Source organism: Podarcis cretensis (assembly GCF_951804945.1).
Source record: "Podarcis cretensis genome assembly, chromosome: 8".
NCBI lineage: Eukaryota > Metazoa > Chordata > Lepidosauria > Squamata > Lacertidae > Podarcis > Podarcis cretensis.
In genome coordinates, this window is record NC_137177.1 from 16,570,839 (window position 1) to 16,593,932 (window position 23,094).

The following is a 23,094-nucleotide window of genomic DNA, read 5'->3' on the forward strand; positions in this document are numbered from 1 at the left end:
GGCTTCAGTTTTAGAGCCTTGAGGCAAACATTAACTTTTCAGGAGGTGTCGTCATGGCTGCTAAGCTTGCAACAAGGGAAATGCTTCACCTGATAGTAATTGATGTCCCTGGAGCCGGATGAACCCAGGAACTAGAAGTTCCTCAAATGCTACCTTAATGAGCTGAATTGATCTGGACTGAGAACTCTTTCCAACATGTGTCAGGGATTGAGGGGTGTGAGCGGGAGAAGAAATTGGATCCGGTCCACATTTAAAGGCGAACCTACTGACTTTGCACTTTCTGAAACCGCAACGTGAACTGAATCACAGCTTTCCTTCACAATTTGCACCTCTTTGAATTTTGCAATGCGGTTCTCCAGCCAATTTGCGCGTACAAAGATGCATATAGAGTGTGCATGCAAATGCATTATATTAGTGAGAATAACATACAGAAATGCATGGCATTGGGGGAAATTGCTTTGCAATGTCTGTGCAGAAGGATAGGTGCCCACTAACATACTGGTGAATTTTTATGAGGACCTTTAAAATCTCTCCCCTACAAACTGATGTCGAAATGCAGAGAACTGAATTGAAGATTGGAAATATGAGAAACTGAAGTTGACAGACACACCCATCTAATAATGTACCCCTCCTACACACGCACACACACACACACACACACACACACACACACACACACACCACTCATCTGCTTTAACAGAGTCAAATCATTGGTTCATCCAGCTCATTTAGAGATGGATGGGTTAATCTTTTTCTGCTCTGTGTCAGTTTCAGGTGTGCACATTCATAAGTCTGTTTGGTTCCATTTCTACATCTCTCTCTCTCTCTCTCTCTCTCTCTCTCTCTCTCTCTCACACACACACACACACACACACACACTGTATCAATGTCTGCATTTCTAAACACTTGACCCTAAAATATGACACTTTTCTTTTTTCTTTTTCTTTTGAGCTGAGCACAATATCACAAAATCAGTAGAAGTGCAATATCCGAACGACAGTTACATTCCCATCTGCACATTAATTCAACAGGTGTGGGTCAGGTCTGTTCATTTTGGAACCCACAGAAATCAAATTCCTTGAGCAATCTTAGCTGAAGTATTGTCTACAAGCGGTGGGCATGGCTCTCCTCGTAGAAGCCCGGGAATAAACGTGGGGTTTTCTGGACACAGGGCATATGTGACAGCCCCCCTCCTCCACCTTAAAACCTGCTTCTTTAAGTTTCTCAAAAGGAGATGTCGTCATGGTTGCTAATCCAAGGCAGGCGCACAAGTGATTGATGTTTCAGGAACTCGTTCCATCCAGGAACTATTATTATGATCACACACAAACACATACATGCACTGTGCTCTTTCTGTGGCATTTTCCACCCACAGAGCTGTAAATCGTTCTGTATTGAGAGGTGTCTTCAACACACACACACACACACACACACACACACACACACACTTACTTTTCAGACTTGGTCCTTTGAGTTTCTCAGCACAATGAAGATTTCCTTGGAGATCTCTGTCTCGCTGCTGACAACCTTGCTAGCTACAGGTGAGTTGGCCGTTTTGAAAGCCATGGGTAAGAGCTTTTTTTTGACTCTTTTCCAGGGTCTTAACCACAGGGAGGCTTGCCCACATCAGGGATATTCCAGATCCAACCCTAAGTGTTCAGCTGTCATGAAAATGAAAGCGGAAAAAAAATCAAATCTCTGACCCAATTACATGTAAGAGAAAGGATGCAGGCAGCATTCTGCCCAGTCGATCACCGCAAAGTACAATATATGTGCCTCTAATTTATGATCTATCTCTTTTGCCCTGGCCACCTGCCCTCTTAGGCACTTCACCAACTTCTAGCTCTATAGACCTCCCTTCTTCAAGATACCAGCCTTTGCAAACGGGCAGACATCCTTTGTGGTGCCCCAACATTTTAAGAGACAATGGGACACCCACCACCTTGTCCAGATAGGGGCTGAAACAAGATGGTCATATGTTCTACATTGCAGTGGGGAGTCCTCTATTTGAAATGCTTCCAGAGGGCAGTCCCCTTGTTGAAGGTGACCTATATCTGAAGGGCTTGTGTGGTCTATGTCTGTTGGTGACCCCTGATCTGAGAAAACTATTAAGGGCCCCTATGTGAGACATAGGGGAAGGGGACGACAGAGGACGAGATGGCTGGACAGTGTTCTCGAAGCTACCAGCATGAGTTTGACCAAACTGCGGGAGGCCGTGGAAGACAGGAGTGCCTGGCGTGCTCTGGTCCATGGGGTCACGAAGAGTCGGACACGACTAAACGGCTAAACAACAACAACATGTGAGACATTGATCTCCTTTCTCTCTCCCTCTCCCCCAGGAATCTGCCTTCAATGTGAACGTTGTGAAAGTGCCACCCGGTCCTGCTCTGGGCCTCTGCAGACATGCAAAGAGCCTCAGAGTGCCTGCCTCACCCTCACAGTAGAGACCCGAGTGGGTAAGTGGCTCATGATTTGTGAGCTCGGGTGGAAGGTTACCGTATGCTTCACCCCAGGGGACTCTGCCTTTAGCTGCTCCTTTTTCTCAGTTTAGCTTACCTCACAGGGCATGTTGCGAGGTAATCATGAAATTACCCAGTCATTGCCAGCTCTAGGGTTTGCAGGGTCCCCAAAGGCACAAATCAACAAGAGCTCCTGCAGTTTGGACCCCTGGAATAGCTCATTCTCTCATTCTCATGCAACCAGGCAAAACGAGGAAAGTGGCCACTTACAAAGGATGCACCAAGCTTGAGTACTGCCCTCCAGGGCCCTTCACCATCACCACCGCGCCAGAGGAACGCATTCGGGGCAACTCAGAGTGCTGCTGCCAGGATCACTGCAACAAGGGAGCTTTGAGGTGTATGCATTTCATTTCATTGCCTTGCTAGCTCATTTGCTTCCCCGCCAACGAGGTTTATCAACTAGATTCCTGCATGGCAGAATCCTGGAGTCTTGGCTCCGACAACATGTCTTCATTGGGGAATGGGTGTCGTTTGGGCGTTCAGCATCTGCTGTGCATGCAGAAGGTCGCAGGTTCAGTCCCCGGTCTCTCCATGTCTGAAATCCCAGGGAGCTGCTGCCAAACAGTGTCAATGGCTGGACTCAGTACAGGGCAGCTTCTGATGTACAGTTTTATATCAGCTTCTGGTCTCATTCACCACTTCCACCTTTCCTCCAAGGAGCTCAAGATGATGCCCGATTTATCCCTACAACACCCTGTGAGGTAGGTCACACTGAGAGACTGTATCTGGCCCAAGGTTACCCAGTGAGCTGCATAGCTGATTGGGGATTCGAACCCAGGCCTCCCAGGTCCTAGTCCAGCACACTAACCACTACCCCATCATCGGAGCAGAAAAAGCTGCCTTATACTGAGTCAAGCCAAGTGGTCCACCTAGCTCAGTGTCACCCACACTGCCTGGCAACAGCATTTCAAGCAAAGGACATTCCCATGGAAATGCCATTGGGAATTGAACCTAGGATCTTCTTCCTGCAAGGCTGCTGCTCTACTACTAAGCTACAACCCACATGGCTCTGATGATACACGAAGGAATACTATATAGCGGTGCTGGTTGCATGGATGCTTCCCTCCCTGTTACCACTTCCTTGCAAAGTGACAATCCAACAGAAAGGATGTGTGGCATCCACATGCAAAGACCAAAAAGTGGCAGCGACCCATGTTTGAATCTTGCTGTCCACCCCCGCCAAAGGCTTCTGCAACCTTAGGTTGTATCCAGCCAACCTCTGCTCAGGAGATCCTTTGAAATGAAAGGACTTAAGTTGACCATGCCCATTCATCTCAATGGGTCTGCTCTGAGTAGGACGAGCATTAGGCACAATCCTTTGGAACCCCAGTGGGACAGCACTACAACCTCTGTTATTCCCTGACCATTGGTTGTGCTGACTGCCGCTGAAAGGAGTTGTAGAAGGGGCAACCTCTGGAGAGCCACACGCTAACCACCTATGCACTAGACCTTGAATTACGCCAGCAAGTCCTTCCCAAGTTCACTGCCATATTTGTAGACAGTCATCTGTCGGGGAGACTGGATTTCCTGAGATTGGACTACATACCTTGAAAATCCCCTTTCAGGTCTCTGATTCTGTGGCGTTTCAGCACCACTTTTGCAACATTCAGCTGCTGCTGCTGAATGCAATGTTTTCCAGATTTCCAGAGTTCTTGCTCTGACAGTATCAACCTGAAGCCAATCCACACTGAAGGCAGGAAGACTCGCTGCCCATTTTCCCCTGCCCTCACTCTCACTTGACTTTCTTTGATGCTCACGTGGACTGCTCCAGAGGCTCTGATTCATTCCAGGGTGAGGAGCCTCTTGCTCACCCATCCCCAAATCTGCACTGCTAGCTATTGTTGCTAGGACTGATGAAGCAATGCGGTATAAGCAGCTCCCTTTATCAAAAAAGGGAGTGGGCAAGCATTCCAGAAGTGTTAGTAGAATAGGATTTTGAATGTAGCTGCCAACCTCTTTGATTTCTTCCCAGTGCCTTTGCTAAGTGAACCCAACCAAAGATGGTGCCCCCCACGCAACTTGAGAGGTTCTACCTGCACGATCGATGACAAGGTTTTCTGCCACGGTCGGGAAATCTACTGCATCTACCTGTCTGGCTATGCTGCAGCTGGTAGAGTTACCAACTTTAGATTTTTAAAAATACGGTCCTCAGGGTTGATGTATCCCATTTCACCAATTCAGGTGAAACACGAAGGTGCTTTCCTCTGCCTGTCCCAATGCCCCACTCCACTGGAGCCCCCCCTACATGGGCTGCACAGCAGCAGCTGAGAAGAAGTGATAACAACAAAAACAACAATTTATTTATTAACAATTTATTAGCTGAGAAGCAGTGATAACAACAACAACAACAACAACAACAACAACAACAACAACAACAACAACAACAACAACAACAACAATTTATTTATACGCCGCCCATCTGGCTGGGTTTCCCCAGCTACTCTGGGCGGCTCCCAATAGAATATTAAAAACACAATAAAACATCAAACATTAAAAACTTCCTTGAAGATGTCTTCTAAAAGTCAGATAGTAGTTTATTTCCTTGACATCTGGTAGGAGGGTGTTCCACAGGGCGGGCACTATTACCGAGAAGACCCTGTGCCTGGTTCCCTGGAACCTCACTTCTTGCAGGGAGGGAACCACCAGAAGGCCCTCGGAGCTGGACCTCAGTGTCCGGGCTGAGCAATGTGGGGGTGGGGGGATGCTCCTTCAGGTATACTGGGCCGGTTCCAGCAAGAGCTCACAGAGCTCACAAGATCTTGCTAGAAGCCACTGCTGCTTTTCTGGTCACCCCTGGGGCACTGTCTCTTCGGGGTCTACCACCAGAGACAGTTGCCTCAGCCTGCCTCATAGGTGGGCTGGCCCTGACCATCCTGGGTGTGTTTTTGAAGGCTGAGCCAGGGCTGCATGGAATCAGGGCTGAACATAGGAAGCTGCCATATATTATTGGTCCAATACCATCTACACTTGACTGGCAGGAGATCTCCAGGTTTTCAGACAGGACTTGTTCCCCATCTCCACCCTGGAGATGCCAGGGATAGTCACTGTATTACTTCACTAGAGCTCAATAGTAGAGCATCTGCCTTGCAGATGCAGAAAGTTTCATGTTCAATCCCCAATCTCCAGGTAGGACTGCAAGAGACTCCATTCCTGAAACTCCAAAGAATGGCTGCTAGTTGGTGTAAACAATGCTGGGATTGACCAGCTATCTGGATAGCTCATTTGGTCAGGTGCTGATAACACCAAGGTTGCAGGTTCAATCCCCATATGGGACAGCTGCATATTCCTGCATGGCAGGGGGTTGGACTAGATGATCCTCAGGGTCCCTTCCAATTCTATGATTCTATGACTTGGTATAAGGCAACTTTCTATGTCCTTATCCATGATCATTGGCTAAACTGGCTGATAGGAGTTGTAACCCAACCACGGCTGGGATTCCAAGGTTGAAGAACACCAATCTACCCTGACTGGAAGCAGCTTCCCAGGGATTATGGCCATATTATTTCCCTGACCTATCTGAGATGCCACTGAGAATTGTACCTCTGAGCTACAGCACTTCCCTCAAGAAATCATCAGTCAAGGTGGTTGCCTGGAGGGAGTGGAGAGGACCGAAGGAATGGCTCACAGATCCCGGGCATGTCTTGGTTTGATTGTTTTCTCCCATCCCCTCAGGTAGCAAGAATGAGACCTTTGTCAGACGAGGCTGCGGGACACAACATATCTGCACTGATAAGCTGGGCATTTCTGGAATACCGGGGTTGTTCCTTGAAACGCTGATGAAGGCAGATTGCACCCAGGCTAATGAAATTGACGACTCGGACTTCATAGAGCTTTCACGGAACTGAAACACACACACATAAGCCTTCCTTTTGGCTCTTTAGCCAGACTAAATTATTACATCGAATGAGTCATAGCCAGGCAATGTGTGAGGCAGGAAGCTTCTTTCAATGCAGATGGAGCGATGCAGAATATTCTGGATTTTCCACCAATACAGTGGTCCCTCAGGTTAAGTACTTAACTTGTTCTGGAGGTCCGTTCTTAACCTGAAACTGTTCTTAACCTGAAGCACCACTTTAGCTAATGGGGCCTCCTGCTGCTGCCATGCCGCTGGAGCACGATTTCTGTTCTCATCCTGAAACAAAGTTCTTAACCCAAGGTACTATTTCTGGGTTGGCAGAGTCTGTAACCTGAAGCGTATGTAACCTGAAGTGTATGTAACCCAAGGTACCACTGTACAAAATAAAAATAAAGTTGCTGAATGGTTTCTTGTACATTTTTCTGAACTGAGCAGTCCTCAGCTAGATTAGTCAGACATCCATTATACAAAGGGTAGGGAACTTCAGGCATGGATACTGAATGTGGCCCTCCAGATCTCTGTATCTGTCCACTGAAACTCTTTCTATGCCACACCCCATTTCCCCAGGCTCCACCTCCCACTTGGGATCTCTGGAACACTCTCCAGGCCACAACCACTCTTCTCTCTTTTCCTCCCAGAGACTGAGAGCAGCCACGTAGTCACGTAGCATGGTTTGCTGAGGCCTGGGGCAGATATGCTTGGGCCAGTGGAAGGTGGGCGTGGAGGGTGAATTGAGCTGTCTTTAAAGGTAACCTCCAAACTCTATGATTCTGTGAACCTGTTTTTGAATTTGAATGACTCTGCTCTTCTGTACAACAGGGTCAAGTGAGCAGCTTTTTTGTAATAAATGGACATCGAGGTGAAATCGCTAAAGTACCAGGAAAGAACTATGGAAAAAAACAACACTTGCTCTCATGGGCTCCTCTGTTTGCCTAGTTCTTGCTTTTTTGCCTTGCATGTGGTAATAAAGGTCCATAACAACATTATTATACTGTTTCTGCTTTCACAGCATCACCCTGGCATCCAGGGAACCTGCATGATTCATTGTTTGCACTTCATTTTATGGCTGGCTCTGACTAGGACCAGAGATGGCCAGTGAGGATCACCTTAAGCTATACACACGGTCCCATCTGAAATGTAATCTGCACCCTACCCATAAATTGTCACTGTGGAGAACTTGTTCTTTTCTGCTGTACGAAGCCCTCAGTCCCAGCCTGAGCACGGATGAGCACCATGCACACCTGCTTTGCCTTTTCCATCTTCTCTGCTCTGGTGACAGCAGGTAAACGCTATGCAAAACCTGTTTTGCAGCTGAGAAAGATTTGAAACAGAATCAGATTTGGGAGGTGGCATGGGAAGATAAGAGCTTTGGAAGTGAAGTGGGGGAGATAGCGAGAAAGTGTTTCTGTACAGGGGTGCAGGGGTGCCAACTTGAATAAAATATTGGGGGAGACCTGGATAATCCCTGTCCCGCATCACAAAATATGGCATGCACACACCATTTAAATGGCAATGCCCATCAACTTTTTTGGAGTGTGTGTGTGTGGACCCCTCAAATATTTTATTGGAGAAAGCTGGTTTGTAGCAATTCAGACCTTTGGTTTATCTGCATCACAAAATTTTGAGACGTGCAACCTTGAGAGTGGTAGGTTTTGCTTTGTGCATTCGTCTGGGTAGAGCAAATGAGGTAGGTCAAATATACAAACCCAAACAAATCTCGCACACATCCCCAGCCCAGACATTATGACCACCTAGTGAAAACTAGGCCTCAGATATAGGGGAAGGGGTGGAAGGCTCTGGTGCTTTTAACAATGGCAGAGAAAGAGGGGAATTTGGCAGTTTTCATGCCTGCAGCTTGAATGATGCCCTTCTCAAAATTTTCACCTGCTCTGCTACCAAAGGCCCAGGTGGCATTCCTTGCAATTGTCCTGGAAAAAACCAAGGCATCCCATTTCTCCCTGTAAGAGCACTGCAGCCATTTTGGGCACAATTTTGGGTTGAAGGAGCTTTGGGTATTGTCCATTTGTCACCAATTTTTAAAAAGGCCCTGCTTCTTTGACTTGAGATAGGGATGGGCAGAACTGTCAATTTCAGCTTCTCATTTTTCCTGTTTTAAGCTCAGTTCTCCACATTCCTACAACAGTTTGCAAATTCTTTTCCTGAATCCCCACGGAAATTTGCCGGCATTTTGCTGAGAGCCCCTCCCATTGTATGTACCGGTATGTTTATATGCACTTCCCCCTAACAGATACATTTTTGCAAAGTCATTTCCCCCCTTTACGAAGCATTTTTGTATATATTTTTTCACTGTTGTGTGTGTTCTTATGTGCACTTTATCCCAGTATATGCATTTCTGTACACATCATGTGGCTAGAAATCTGTGCAGCAGTGCAAATTTCAAAGGATGGCTTCGGTTCCCAAATTGCTTTGGAAAATGTGGGGTCTACGTCTCTACTTCAGTAGCCACCTCTGAAGCTTTCCTCAGGGATTTTGTCTTCCTGTCAGGAAAAGAAAAAGGCTTTAATTTCCTCTTTAAAATCAGGTGCTTATTCTCATTCTAACAGGTGTACAGCATCTAGAAGAAACAAAGACACATAAAGGAGATAATGAACGGCACAGACATCACAGTAAGTACACAAAGAGGATATGAATAATTACAAGCTTCTGAAAGGCAGGCAAAGGCAAGGATCATGGACATGGCAAGAGCAATGAGTAAACAATAACATATGTTGAGATAAGAAAAGGGGGAAGCGCAGGAAGCATCTAATAAAATGTGCAACCAAGAGAGAATAAGGATCGGAGGTGAAAGAGTCCAGATGAAACCATACTTTGCAGTTAAACGCTTAAGTCTCAAGACATCAGGGCCAGATTAAGACCTTGAGATGCCCTAAAAGATTTTGGTGCCCCCAAATATATCTAATTCAAAATATAATCAATAATAAGAAAAAAAATATTATTATTTGAAATGAAACAAAACCTTCAGTAAGGTGGAAAATAATGTTTATTTTTGTATACTCCCATTTTACTTATATTTGGAAAAAATATTCTCCTGCTTTTTCTAATTGCAAAGCCTTTGACCAGATCCTGAAAACTAATCTTAGGTTGACACGTCCACTTCTGTACTTAGTAGAGAAAAGGCATCCAGCCTGCCTTGTTGCATAGTTGTTCTGTTGGGATTTTTAATATAATTCAACTGAAAAAATGAACTTTTAGCTGAGAAATTTGTGACCGTTAATGCTAAAAATCCAGCATTGCAGCAGTGCAAATTTCAAAGGATGGCTTCGGTTCCCAAATTGCTTTGGAAAATGTGGGTCCATGTCTCTACTTCAGTAGCCACCTCTGAAGCTTTCCTCAGGGATTTTCTGTGGTGCCCCCTTCCCTTGATGACCAAAGCACGTGCTTATTTTACTTAATGGTTCGTCAAAGCCCTGTGAGACATCAAGGCTCCCATAAGAGAAAGAGGCTTCCTCTCAGATAAGGTAGCAACTTGAGGCGCTACCGTAGGACGGCAGGGAGTGTTCAGCAGTTGAAAAGCAATATGTGAATGTGGTTCTGTGATGTTAGCTCCAATTGCATTTACTGCTTATTTATATCTCCAGCAGGTCTGATGTCTTGCGAAGTCTGCATTGCAGGCGGGGAGATGTGCCATGGGAAGATGCAACATTGCTTCCTGGGGGAAGACACTTGCGCAAGCATTTTAGGGGAGACCACCCTGGGTAGGCGAAGGAGACACAGTTGTTGATCGATTTCTCTTATATAGCCTATCTGTTTTTATTGTTAGTCAATAAACAGTATGTCAAACTGCATATAAACCGTTATTTACAAGAAAGAAAGAAAGAAAGAAAGAAAGAAAGAAAGAAAGAAAGAAAGAAAGACGTCTTTCAAGACTTACATTTCCATAATGTTCATTCCAGCAATTGATGAAGCAAGCCTGTCTTTCTATCAACTCACTGAGCTGAAAAGTTGCCTTTTTCCTATCAGCTAAATCAGTTGGTGTGCCATTTCTAAATATTTCTGCAACTGCTCCCTTATAGGTGGGGCTTACGTATCTCCCCCCCCCCCCAGTTTTTCAATACTATACTGTTTTTGCAGCAGTTGTCATCATATTTATGATTAAAGATTTCAGCTAGATAGGGATGCTTTCTTCAATTGTATGAACAAAAGACCAGCACTGGGGGTTTAGTATCAATGCATAACTGGTTGTTTATGTTATTGTTCTGACTGCTTCCAAAACTCATAACCCTGTGCTCCAAACTAGCAGGGTTGGTGAGAGTGGACAGGAGATATATTTATTATAGCCCTGTCCTCCTGGCTTGGACACTCTCTGATCCATTCCTAATTTTGGTCTTTAGGAGGAGAGGACAGGTGCTTCCAGGGAGGAGTTTCTCTCCAAAACTGTGTAAGCTGTCAGGCATAAGGTGGGAGAGTCTCTTGCTCAAGGGTGGAAGATCTTCACAGGAAAGCCCACCTGTCCTCAGATTTAAACAGCATTATTAGAGCAGGTTTGTAAGGCACCTTTGGCTATGTGAACCCCTTTGGGAACTTTCTGTTGCTGAAAAGCAGCGTAGAAATTTGCTAAATAAATTAACATACCTCAACATAAATTAACATACATTCACTCCTTAATGTACATTCAGTCTTTTGGACCCTAAAACAAGTCATCCTGAATTAATTGACCGCAGCTCATACTGCCAAAGAGACTCTAGACTGTTACTGCTCTCACCCATACAAATCTATCTTCTGATTTTTGTCCAGCAGGTGTCACTGCTTCTTAGCATTACAGAGGTACCTCTGGTTGCAAATGGGATCCGTTCCGGAGGCCCGTTCGCAACATGAAAAGCCCGTAACCTGAAGCGCCGTATCTTCACAGGTGCACAGTGCGATTTGGTGCTTGTGCGCATACGTGAAGCACGATTTAGTGCTACTGCGCATGCGCGAGTGGTGAAACCCAGAAGTAACCCTTTCCGGTACTTCCGGGTCGCTGCAGTACGCAACCTGAAAAAATGTAACAAGAAGCAAACGTAACATGAGGTACGACTGTAATACCGTCTGATTTTTATTTTGATAGTAAAACCATTAGGATTCAACAGATTTCTAGGCATATATGGAAATAATGTTTCTAATGCAATTTGCCCCCTCTTTTCCCCATCAGATCTCAAGGAAATAAACAACTACCTGACTTTTAGAAAACATCTGAAGGCAGCCCTGTTTAGGGAAGTTTTTAACGTTTGATGTTTTATCGTGTTTTTAATATTATGTTGGGAGCCACCCAGAGCGGCTGGGGAAACCCAGGCAGATGGGCGGGGTATAAGCAAGAAATTATTATTATTATTATTATTATTATTATTATTATTATTATTATACTCCCCCCTGGCTGGGTTTCCCCAGCTGCTCTGGGCAGCTTCCAGCACATGTAAAAACTTAATAAAATGTCAAACATTAAATATCAACATGTACAGTTACGCATGCAGTTACGCAGAGACAGTTCGGTATAATGTGTGAACGGACCTCTGGAGACCTCACAGTTAATTCTGATTCACCTTCTGCCCAGCCCTGCACTGATCTATCAGCGTTTCCTTCCCTTTTCAAACTCTTTCTTTCTTCGCCTAGGCGTTGTGGCATTTACAGGTGCCTTGAAGTCCTGCACTGGGCACAGAGCTTGCAAAGCTGGCATCCGGACCATGACCCTTGGGCCTGGGATCATGCTGCGAAGAAGCGCCGTGTGCTGTAAGAGAGAGAGCTGCCAGAAGCAACTGGCTAAATGTATGTATCTCCTGTACTTGCCTGGCTTTGAAGATGCGCCTCCAGGCCTGAAGAGGGTGCTGTAATAAATGACAAGGACTCCATAGAGTTCTTTTGATTATTTTAAAGCAGGGGGCTGGCAACCTTTTTGAAGCCCCCAGGCAAAATGGATTAACGACCGTGGGTACCATAGTCATGCTGCAACTCTTCCCTCCCCATCATCATCATCACCACCACCATCATTTTATTATTATTTATTAAATTTGTATACAGTTGTACTTTGGATGTCAAACGCCTTGGGTCCTGAACAAATCGGCTCCCGAACAATCAAAACCTGGAAGTGCGGAAGTGGGCGTTCCGGTTTTTGAATGATTTTCGGAAGCCAAACGTCCGACAGGCTTCTGCGGTTTCCAATTGGCTGCAGGAACTTCCTGCAGCCAATCAGAAGCCGCGGTTGGGTTTCCGAACGTTTTGGAAATTGAACGGACTTCCAGAACGGATTCTGTTCGACTTCCAAGGTACGACTGTATTGCCCTTCAATTGAAGATCCCAGGGTGGTTCACAACAGAAAACTAGAAACTAAGAATACACAATAAAACAAAAACAGACCAAATTCCCCCTCCTGCAGAGGACTAATTGTACACAGAAGAAGTGGGTGTTAAACAGGTCCAGTGTAAATTAAGCCAGCAGAAAGCACACAAAATACAAATTTGATTCAGGTGCTATGGTTGGCTGAGATGACCCGAGCCTGGCAGTGGGGAAAACAAGGGTTTGAGTTACTGCGCCCTTTTTTCTGCTTAATTTATGCCATGTTGCCAGGTCACGTGACCAAGCTGATTGGTCTTAGGATCCAGCCAAACTTTCCCCTCTTTGGTCCAGCCTTCACCCAGTTCAGCTCACCCAACTGGTGTCTGGCTGAGCCAGGATGGGAGAGAAATGCTGTCATATCTCTGGCTGAGTTGAAGGTGAGGGAGCTAAGCTAGCACTGCCTGGCTGTGCCGGGAAACTGCCAGCTCAGGCGGAGATCTGCTGGATCCTAGCCCTGCTCTTCCCAGTGGATCTTGCTACAGATGTGTTTCTACCTGCTGAAGCCCGGGAAGAAAGGCGTTGAATAGTGTGGGCTTTGGGGGGCCGCTAGGGGCGCATTGGAAGATGGCCAACAATACCATCTCTCCGGCTCACACGAGGTAATTAAGAGGCTAATATGGGAGTAATCAGCCTCCCGAGTTTTCCCAGGGGGAATGGGAAAATACTGCCTCGTCTGCGGTTGCCTATAAATCACCCCCGAGTTCGAAAGAAGGAGGGGGTGAGGGCACTAGACGGAAAGCCCTTGTGTGAGTTTTTTTCACTCTCCCGGATGCTACTTCTGATTGTGACCTGGTTGCAGGAGCTCAAGATAAATAATTAGAGAACAGCAAATGCACATGTTTCGAGTGAAGAAAGGGAGTATTGATTACTAACTGAATCGACCTCTGTGAAGCTGAGTGACGGATTGGACTGAACAGGAAAATATATCAAAGAAGACTACATAAAAGATGTCGGTATGTCGGAATGGGGCGGAAAGGGGGAAAAAACTTTTCTTTTTTCCTCTATGTGATTATCTAACAACCCCCCCCCCCAAGAAGAACCGTTGCAATGACCAATAACAAGTGAGATCGAATAATGAACTGTGTGGAAATGAGTTATTAACTAAAGGCTTTGCTTTGTGGAAGATCTGGAAAGGAAATGGAAGGCTTTTGGGATCACGCAGTTCTAAAAGAGAACCGCCATGACAAGATAGGCTCTGTTGCAGGATTGACGGTCAAGAGGGGGAGGAAGCCACGGTTTTGTTATCATATTTGACTCTGTGTTTGATCTGGCAGAACCCCCTGAAAAGATGGATGTCAGAGCAACAGGTCTGGGAAAGCTAATGAGCAGACGCTGAGACTGTATTTTATGGAAATGTCGAAATGGCGTCTGCCGTCTGAATATGACTTTTGGATTAATGTGAAAATCCACACAGGACTATAACAATATTCATTTCAACTTGCTTGTGGAGACTTTCAGAGGTTATAAAGAAAGGAAAAAAATACGAAAACAAGAAAATTGAAAGATGATTTGTAAAGGAAAACAACAAAGAGATGAATGGACAGAACTGTGAACATCAAAGCAGCAGAAATAAGAGATGATTGGACCCTTTCTGAGCTCGAAGCATGGGTACCCCCAACAAAAATTTAAAATTTGGTTTTGTAATTTGGAACTAATGTGATTTGATTGGTTTGTTAATAAAAATTAATTTATTTTTTTTAAAAAAAGAATAGTGTGGGCTTTGGATGGTTCATTGATCCATCCTTTATTGGGTTCGTTCTGTTGCATTCTGACTCTTGTGATTGTATCCCTTTCCTTCCTCCCAGTACCCCCAGTCAATACTACAAGGAACGGCTTCACCTGCCCAGCTTGCTATGCGAAAGATTCACATTCGTGCGAAGCTGAAGGGTCCATGGATTGTACTGGAACAGAGGACCATTGTGTTCACATTACAGGCATTCTGGAATCAGTAGAAGGTAAGTCAGCATGGAACAAAGCTGAGGAAGAGAGCTGAATTCAACTGACATGAATCAGTTGGAAGACACCACAGGATCATCAAGTCCACCCCCCCGGGAAGGCAGGAATCTTTTGCCCAATGAGGGGCTTGAACCCACAACTCTGAAATTAAGAATCTAGTACACAGCTCCATTTGCACTATATGTTTAAGGCAGTATCATACCACTTTAAACAGTCATGGCTTCCCCCAAAGAATCCTGGGAGCTGAAGTTTGTTAAGGCTGCCGAGCGTTGCTAGGAGAACCCCTATTTTCTTCATAGAACTGCAGTTCTCACAGTGGTTTAATAGTCGACTTCTCTTTTGTGGGAATTTTGCAAATTGTAGTTCTGTGCTTTTGGGAAGCTGCAACTCTTTAAGGTGGCGTGATACTGCTTTAAATGCTTATTTTTTATTGCATTTATTGTTGTTGTTGTTGTTGTTTAGTCGTTTAGTTGTGTCCAACTCTTCGTGACCCCATGGACCAGAGCACGCCAGGAACTCCTGTCCTCCACTGCCTCCCACAGTTTTGTCAAACTCATGCTGGTAGCTTCGAGAACACTGTCCAACCATCTCGTCCTCTGTCGTCCCCTTCTCCTTGTGCCCTCCATCTTTCCCAACATCAGGGTCTTTTCCAGGGAGTCTTCTCTTCTCATGAAGTGGCCAAAGTACTGGAGCCTCAGCTTCATGATCTGTCCTTCCAGTGAGCACTCAGGGCTGATTTCCTTCAGAATGGATAGGTTTGATCTTCTTGCAGTCCATGGGACTCTCAAGAGTCTCCTCCAGCACCATAATTCAAAAGCATCAATTCTTTGGTGATCAGCCTTCTTTATGATCCATCTCTCACTTCCATACATCACTACTGGGAAAACCATAGCTTTAACTATACAGACCTTTGTTGGCAAGGTGATGTCTCTGCTTTTTAGGATGCTAAAAAGCATTTATACCCCCACCTTTTTTTCAAGGAGCTCCATTCAGAGTTTCCCTCCTCCCCATTTCCTCCTCACAACAACCTTGTGAGGCAGGTTAGACTGAGAGACAGATGACTAGCTGAAGGTTACCCAATGAGCTTCACGGCTGAGAGGGGATTTGTACCACAATCTCCTAGCTCCTAGTCCCAAGGACTACAGTACACCAAACTGGCCAAAGCGACCCAGCTGGGATGCTGATGGGTTTCTTTTCCACATGAGGATGAATCAAGAGAGGTGCCATCAGTGAGTTTGTGGTACAGAGACCAACATAAACTCTAAGAAGCTAATGCAATTTAAACGGGGCTAAATCCCGCTGCTGTAACTTACTCCTTTTCCCCAAAACTCTGTTCAGCAGCAGGGCTAAAGCAGTATCATACCACTATAAACAGTACTCTTTTTTGATAATAATTTTTATTAGTTTTCAATTACAATAACAGCCTCATTATAACAATGCCAAATTATAATACAAGTAGTAATACCAATCATTCAGAGGACAAATTGTACAATTTGGGTGCCCCCCCCCCCGCCCCACGAGCTAGAATTGATGGTTGGATTATTTACTTTATTTCCGCGTTCCAAAATCTTATAAATTTCAGTTACGCTGCACTCAAAATAACAATCCCTTATACAGCAACTGCAATTTTAACGACTTCCATTCGTACTGACACATTAAATGATTTATAAAGCTACAGGAGAAGCATTCAACTCTCTCCTTATTCTTCCTGTGTGTGGGAGTTATTCTGTCCATAATGTTTCTTCCTGTCATTGTAATATATTATGTCTATCTTTTGCCACTATAAACAGTCCTGGCTTCTTCCAAAGAATCCTGGAAACTGTAGTTTGTTAAGGGTGCTGAGAGTTCTTAGCAAACTCCTTATTCCCTCTACTTCCCAGATACAGTTCCCAGAGTTTCCTGAAAAGAGGGATGGATTGTTAAACTATTCTGGGAATTGTAGGGGAATTGTAAGGGTCCTTTCAGCACCCTTAACAAATGACAGTTCCCAGGATTCTTTGGAGGAATCTGTGGATGTTTAAAGCGACTCAATACTGCTTAAAATGGATAGCCCAGATGGGGCCTAGAAGTCCAGGGAGTTCAAGACAACCAGAAAGAGCCCAAAGAAAATTCATTGGCTTTACAGCAGAGTAGATCAGATTTAATTCTACCGAAGGTTTTGGCTTACACCAAGGCAATGACACTGACCGGAGCTTAACAGAGCTCAGAGCAGAACGCCTTGTCCAGAGATTTTAAAAAAACAAAAGCAAAAGAAGGATCCATGAGACATGACCCTGCCTCTCTCTTTTTGCTTTGCAGTTGCTGTGAATGAAAGGTTTGCAGCCAGAGGTTGTGCTGTGCCCAGCGTCTGCGAGCATAGCAAGGGGATGGCTGTTTTTGCTGGTGTTTACACTTACACACTGTCCACAGTCAGGGAATGCTACGCAGCCCCTTCTGCGAAGAATGCTGCCTGTCTTCACCACCAACACTCCTGGCTGGGGACCCTTTTCCTCTGCACACTGCTGCTTCCAGTGTCCTCCGTCTGCATTCCGCCCAGTCTCTCATCCTGGCTGATAAAGTGCTTCACTTGATCTCTCTCCTCTGCAATGACAAGTCTGCCATAGTGTACATAACATAATAGGGCTGTACACAACATGCACACAAACATGCAGACCCTCCAAGTGTCCCTGTTTTCCAGGGACAGTCCTGCATTTACAGAAGCTATCCTGTTTTTCAATATCCCGCTTTTCCTTAGGACTGTTTTCATCGGATAAATGTTGGAGAGTATGGAGTAACCTGTTGACTTTGCCTATGCTCCTCTTCAGTAACAACCTGAGGGTTTCAAGGTGTCAAACATAAAGTCATATTTACTACAAATATTTAAAGTATAAGTTCATTCAAGCGTTATGTTTCAGCAGAGGCAAACACGGCTATTTCCTGCATAAAATACACATTTATGAAGTATCTCGGGTTACAAACGCTTCGGGTTACAAACTCTGCTAACCAGGAAGTAGTTGCTCTGGGTTGCGAACTTTGCCCCAGGATGAGAACGGAAATTGCATGCCGGTGGCACGGCAGCAGCAAGAGGCCACATTAGTGAAAGCACGCCTCAGGTTAAGAACGGTTTCAGGTTAAGAACGGACCTCCGGAACGAATTAAGTTCGTAACCTGAGGTACCACTGTATTACAAAAATGACTTTAATAAGTCACATTAGAGTGCTTGTAAAATATTTAATATGCCTACAATCCAGGGCATGAACGAAATGTCAACTATTCTTTACGAATGCTTTTTTTTCAGCCAGAGCCCACCTCTCGGAGTCTATTGCCATTCTCAGAGAACAAGGGAGAAGTTCATGGTGAGCTCCAGCACCTCTTTTTCTAGAGAAATAGCACAGCCTTTAGCCAGTGGTACCCAAACTTTTTTCAAAGAGGGCCAGAATTGATGAAGTGAAGGGCCGTGAGGGCCGACCAATGGGCCAACCAAAGTTGTTAACCTTTTTTAAGGGTTGAAGTTGTTGAGGGTTTTTTTAGGATTTTACCCCAGGAAATAAACTGCCACAGGGGCTGGATTAAATTGACCGGCGGGCCGGATTATGCCCCCAAAATGAACTTTGGACATGCCTAGTTTAGACTGAACAATGACATCATGTAAGCAAGGCTGCAGTCCTAACCCCACTTTCCTGGGGGTCAGCTCAATTCAATTCCATGGGATTTAATTCTGAGTAGATGTGATTAGGATGGCAGATGCTAATGGCTTTGTGATGGGCCATTAGCCGTTTCACTTTGTATTTTAGGTGCCAGAAGAATCTGTGTTGTTTTCTCTGCAAAAGACTTAAAAGGGCTGCCACTCTGGAAATTAATTATGTTTGAAAGGGAACATGCTAAGAAGGCGATAGATTTGTAACAGTACCTGTTGATGACTGAGATATGAAGGTCTATCGTGTACCTGCAATATTTGCAAAATAAAAAAGGTGGAGAAGAAGGTATATTTCTATGTCAGTGAATGGAAGAAACTCTCGTGCAAAACAGACCAATTGCAGGAGAATGAAAAAAACACAGGATGAAAATGAATGGCAGAACGGATTAAGACATGTTCACACATCACTACACTAAGGTGCCATGGAATGCACACAGCTTGCTAGTTTCTCAGTTTCTGAGGTCTACTTTGGTTTGTGGAAACATTTTATCTGACGTTGATTTCACACACACACACACACACACACACACACACACACACCCCACTTCCCCTTCTCTGGACCAAATAGATTTTTAACGATAACAAACAACGTACATAATCTCATTCTCCCCCCGCCCCATTACTGGGAGGGTGCGTGGGTTGGATGAGAGTGAAGAAGCAGCTGTATTACAGTAAATGAAGATGTAAACACTGGAGGAGTTCATCCCCAGTAACGTGGGGCGTGCCTGTTTTTCATCTGTCAGCCACTGGACTTTATGTAACTGTACAACCAGAGTTACTTTTGGGAACAGGCTGTTTAAATTGAGAAGGTGTCTCTCCTTGATTTCCCATCTGAGGCCCTGCATTCCTTCCTGGCTCACACAGATACCACCTAAACGCAACTTCTCCCCTCCAGAACTCTGGATAAAATAATACTCCATCTCCCTTTAAAGATATCTGAGAAAGGGAGGGGTAGAGGCAGTTGTTGCTTGGGCAAATAATGCATAGCTTCCTTCCCACTTAGTGCCATGGGTCTTCTGGAACATATGCCAGAAATCCAAGATTTTATAACAAAATAAATTGGCATGTAGTGCAGCGACCTCCCCAAGCAAAACTCTTTCAGTACTGGTTGCAGCATCTACTTCCATGACTTCTCACCGTTAACTCCAGCCAGCAGCAAAGTGGGAGACTTTCAAATTTGTTCTCAAACTGCAGAGCAAAATGGGAGCAGGGGAACAGGATGAATCAGCAGCTTGACATTGGGCCAAGGATCCAAAGTTGTGTGTGGCAAGAAGATTAGCTTCTATTGGCAACCAGCATTTTTCTGTCTGCATTGCGACTTGGATGCACTTTCTGTTAGTTTCTGTTATGAGATTATAAGATCTAAGACATAAAACAAATGTTCATAAATGCACCAGGCAAACACATACACAAATATATAAACCACATGTCTGAAACAGTACAGGAAAACAGTCCTAAAGCCATTTTGACTCTTTCAGTGACCTCAGATGTTCCTCTGCAGTGTGGTGTAGTGGTTAGGAGCGGTAGACTTGTAATCCGGTGAACCGGGTTCACGTCTCCGCTCCTCTACATGCAGCTGCTGGGTGACCTTGGGCTAGTCACATTTCTCTGAAGTATCTCAGCCTCACTCACCTCACAGAGTGTTTGTTGTGGGGCAGGAAGGGAATGGAGATTGTTGGCCGCTTTGAGACTCCTTAGCGTAGTGATAAAGTGGGATATCAAATCCAAACTCCTCCTCCCTTTCTTCTTCTTCTTCTTCTTCTTCTTCTTCTTCTTCTTCTTCTTCTTCTGTTTGGATGGAATTTGGAAATGCCTCTCCATTGCCCCTGTGCTCACAAATCCTGCCTTAAGGGCACATTTGGGTATGAATAGGGTGAGCCTGTGACCTGGACTCAGAAATTAAGTATTTATCATCACAAAAGAATGGCCAGGCTGTCCAGGTAAATCCATTAACAGGTTTCCTTCCAGAAAGGATTCTGCTGTAGACCACCCCTTCTGTGATGTATGTATGATGTATTGAGGGGGGGGGGTCTTGAGCTACAGGGTGGCAATTTCAAAAGTCTATATAAGGGCTTGCACACCATTGTTCTGGGTTCCTCCTCCCTCCTGCTTGGGGGGGAGTGAGCACCCTGTTGCAACAGTTTAATAAAGATCCTGCTTACTAGTTGTTTTGCTTCTCGGTGTTCTCTGGTTGGCCTCTGCTATTTTCTCCTACTGATAGAGAACCTACATAAGGACTCTATACGGGCTCTTGGGTGCCCCATAAGGGAAAAGGTGCAGATCTGTCTTACAACAGTTTCTATATTTTTGGGTAACAGCATACTAAAATGAGGAAGGTACAGGTTTCCAGCCACTTCAACAGATGTTTCCCTCTCCAAATTAGTCCCATTTGCCAGGGCTGGATTAAAGAGGCTGCAGAACATTTGCATGGGTGATCTGTGTCCTTTGAAGAGATGAAGCTCTGAGGTAGCCTGGTGACTTTGATAACTGGTATGCACAAAGTATAAAACATAATCTGTTATTCTCATGAGTTTGGTTCTACTACCCCAAGATTAGGCAAATCAGACATGCTGTAAGGCAGGCTTCCTCAACCTCGGCCCTCCAGATGTTTTGAGACTACAATCAATACCCATCATCCCTGACCACTGGTCCTGCTAGCTAGGGATCATGGGAGTTGTAGGCCAAAAACATATGGAGGGCCGAGGTTGAGGAAGCCTGCTATAAGGCATCAATATTATATCTCCAGATAGGACAAGTAGGATTGCATTCGGCTTGTACTTGTTTGGCCTTAACTTTGCAGAGAAATGCTTGGAACCATTCCTTTGTTAAACCTTTTATTCCTGGCCCTGGCTGTGGCATAGTATATGGGAGGGGCACAGGGATGGTTGCCCCAGGAGCAAAATGGTTAGGGGTGCAAAATTTCACCAACCACTGCAGCCTCAATACAGATGTGTGTGCTTCTGTTGCTGGGCTCTGTTGAAAATGATTTCTCCATGTGAACCAGGAATTGACCTCTTCAGACAACAGAACAACTCTTTTTCTCTCATCTCTGCAGCTGCTGGGTGATGCAGAGACCATTAGGCAGTTGAATGTCCATGTGTACTCTGTCCATTTCCTTTCCTCCCGCTCCCTCTCCATGTGGCCCTGGCTGCTGACAACCCACGCTATGCCACTGCTGTCTGACCCCCCCCCCCATGGGGAGAGCCTGGAGATGGTCTTTCTGGCAGGGAATGAGGGCCAAGTGTCCCAACACTGGGTGGTGAATCCTTATTTAGGGCCCTAGGTATTCCAACATGTTCCCTGTTTCTCCATGGAGAAATGGGGAGAAATGTGTGCTGGTTCTCCTTGTTGTTGAACGGTGTTACAAGGCCGCATCCTTCATGTTCTCCTTTGTTCCCCTGAGGCACTGTGGCTGAGCTTGTCTCCCATCAAGCAGACTAAGCTGGTGCCCCACCCTGCTCCTTCCTCTCCCTCTCTTATCCATGGCATGGAGAGAGTGGGTGGTGAACAGCAGAGAATGTCCTGTGTGAGTGTCTGGAGGTGGTTGGGGGATGGATGGTGGCTAACAGATTGAGGCAGAATCCCGACAAGACAGAAGTACTGTTTTGGGGAGACAGGAGGTAGGTAGGTGAGGGGGACTCCCTGGTCCTGAATGGGGTAACTGTGCCCCTGAAGGACCAGGTGCGCAGCCTGGGAGTCATTTTGGACTCACAGTTGTCCATGGAGGTGCAGGTGAATTCTGTGTCCAGGGCAGCTGTCTCCCAGCTCCATCTGGTACACCGGCTGAGACCCTAACTGCCCACGCATTGTCTCACCAGAGTGGTGCATGCTCTGGTTATCTCCCGCTTGGACTACTGCAATACGCAGTATTGAAGGTGACCCGGAAACTGCAATTAATCCACAATGCGGGAGCTAGACTGGGAGTGGCCACCGAGACCATATAACACTAGTCCTGAAAGACCTACATTGGCTCCCAGTTTGTTTCCAATTCAAAGTGTTGGTGCTGACCTTTAAAGCCCTAAATGGCCTCGGCCCAGTATACCTGAAGGAACGTCTCCACCCCCATCATTCAGCCCAGACATTGAGGTCCAGCTCTGAGGGCCTTCTGGTTGGTTGGTTGGTTATTTACTTACTTACTTACTTACTTACTTACTTACTTACTTACTTACTTACTCCCTCTCTTGTAATTTGAATATAACTTGAATTTGAGGACATGCAATAAACAGAATGGTGGAAGATTCAACTCAAATACAGTGGTACCTTGTTTCCCAAACTTAATCTGTTCCAGAAATCTGTTCCAAAACCAAAGCATTCTAAATCCAAGGCATGCTTTCCCATAGAAAGTAATGAAAAATGGATTAATCAGTTCCAGACTTTTAAAAACAACCCCTAACACAGCAATTTAACATGAATTTTCCTATCTAAGAAGACTATTGATCCATAAAATGAAAGCAATAATCAATGTACTGTACTATAAAATAAATAAGATAAAAATTAAAATTAATATTTTTTCTTACCTGCACTGATGATAGTCATTATTTTATCCATTTCTGCAGTCACACAATCAATCAATCAATCAATCAATCAATCAATCAATCAATCAATCAATCTGTAGCTGAACAGGGTTCCACACAGTCACAAAAACAAGTCACAAAAATGAAGTCACAAGTCACAGTCCCATAAAAGTTGGCTGTGCCTAGAATAGTAGCTGTTGCTGTTGGATATGTCCCAGTGGTGAGCAGAGCTTTCTTGGCTGT

General features: G+C 45.1%; 2 protein-coding genes and 1 long non-coding RNA gene across 4 annotated transcripts; 2 read left to right on the forward strand and 1 right to left on the reverse strand.

The window, feature by feature from the left end:
* The first annotated feature begins 1,306 nt into the window (after positions 1-1,306).
* Positions 1,307-6,778, forward strand: LOC307221636 (phospholipase A2 inhibitor and Ly6/PLAUR domain-containing protein-like). 2 transcript variants are annotated; one of them, XM_079986345.1, is made up of 5 exons: positions 1,307-1,541; positions 2,340-2,456; positions 2,704-2,856; positions 4,492-4,629; positions 6,192-6,778. In XM_079986345.1, the coding sequence occupies exons 1-5, from the start codon at positions 1,316-1,318 to the stop codon at positions 6,362-6,364; spliced, it is 807 nt and encodes a 268-aa protein (XP_079842471.1). In that variant the 5' UTR covers positions 1,307-1,315; the 3' UTR covers positions 6,365-6,778. The 2 variants fall into 2 exon arrangements, with proteins under 2 accessions (XP_079842471.1, XP_079842472.1); XM_079986346.1 differs by having other exon boundaries at positions 4,492-4,584.
* A 137-nt stretch (positions 6,779-6,915) lies between these two features.
* Positions 6,916-18,626, forward strand: LOC307221635 (phospholipase A2 inhibitor and Ly6/PLAUR domain-containing protein-like). The gene is made up of 6 exons (XM_079986344.1): positions 6,916-7,657; positions 8,940-9,002; positions 9,975-10,091; positions 11,986-12,138; positions 14,511-14,660; positions 16,960-18,626. Exons 1-6 carry the CDS (start codon positions 7,600-7,602, stop codon positions 17,229-17,231), a joined length of 813 nt encoding a protein of 270 aa, XP_079842470.1. The 5' UTR covers positions 6,916-7,599; the 3' UTR covers positions 17,232-18,626.
* LOC307221779 lies at positions 17,339-22,919 on the reverse strand. The gene is made up of 4 exons (XR_013841507.1): positions 22,855-22,919; positions 19,475-19,699; positions 18,551-18,586; positions 17,339-17,472 (listed from the first exon to the last, which is right to left on the reverse strand). It is a non-coding gene; the product is annotated as an uncharacterized lncRNA (long non-coding RNA).
* Between the last annotated feature and the right edge of the window lie 175 nt (positions 22,920-23,094).

Coding starts and splice junctions, on each gene's coding strand:
- LOC307221636 (XM_079986345.1), top strand. CDS start 1,316: ATGATCACACACAAACACATACATGCACTGTGCTCTTTCTGTGGCATT. Junction 2,857..4,491: donor CAACAAGGGAGCTTTGAGGT/GTATGCATTTCA, acceptor ATTTCTTCCCAG/TGCCTTTGCTAAGTGAACCC. Junction 4,630..6,191: donor GTCTGGCTATGCTGCAGCTG/GTAGAGTTACCA, acceptor CCATCCCCTCAG/GTAGCAAGAATGAGACCTTT.
- LOC307221635 (XM_079986344.1), top strand. CDS start 7,600: ATGAGCACCATGCACACCTGCTTTGCCTTTTCCATCTTCTCTGCTCTG. Junction 9,003..9,974: donor TGAACGGCACAGACATCACA/GTAAGTACACAA, acceptor TTATATCTCCAG/CAGGTCTGATGTCTTGCGAA. Junction 14,661..16,959: donor CATTCTGGAATCAGTAGAAG/GTAAGTCAGCAT, acceptor TTTGCTTTGCAG/TTGCTGTGAATGAAAGGTTT.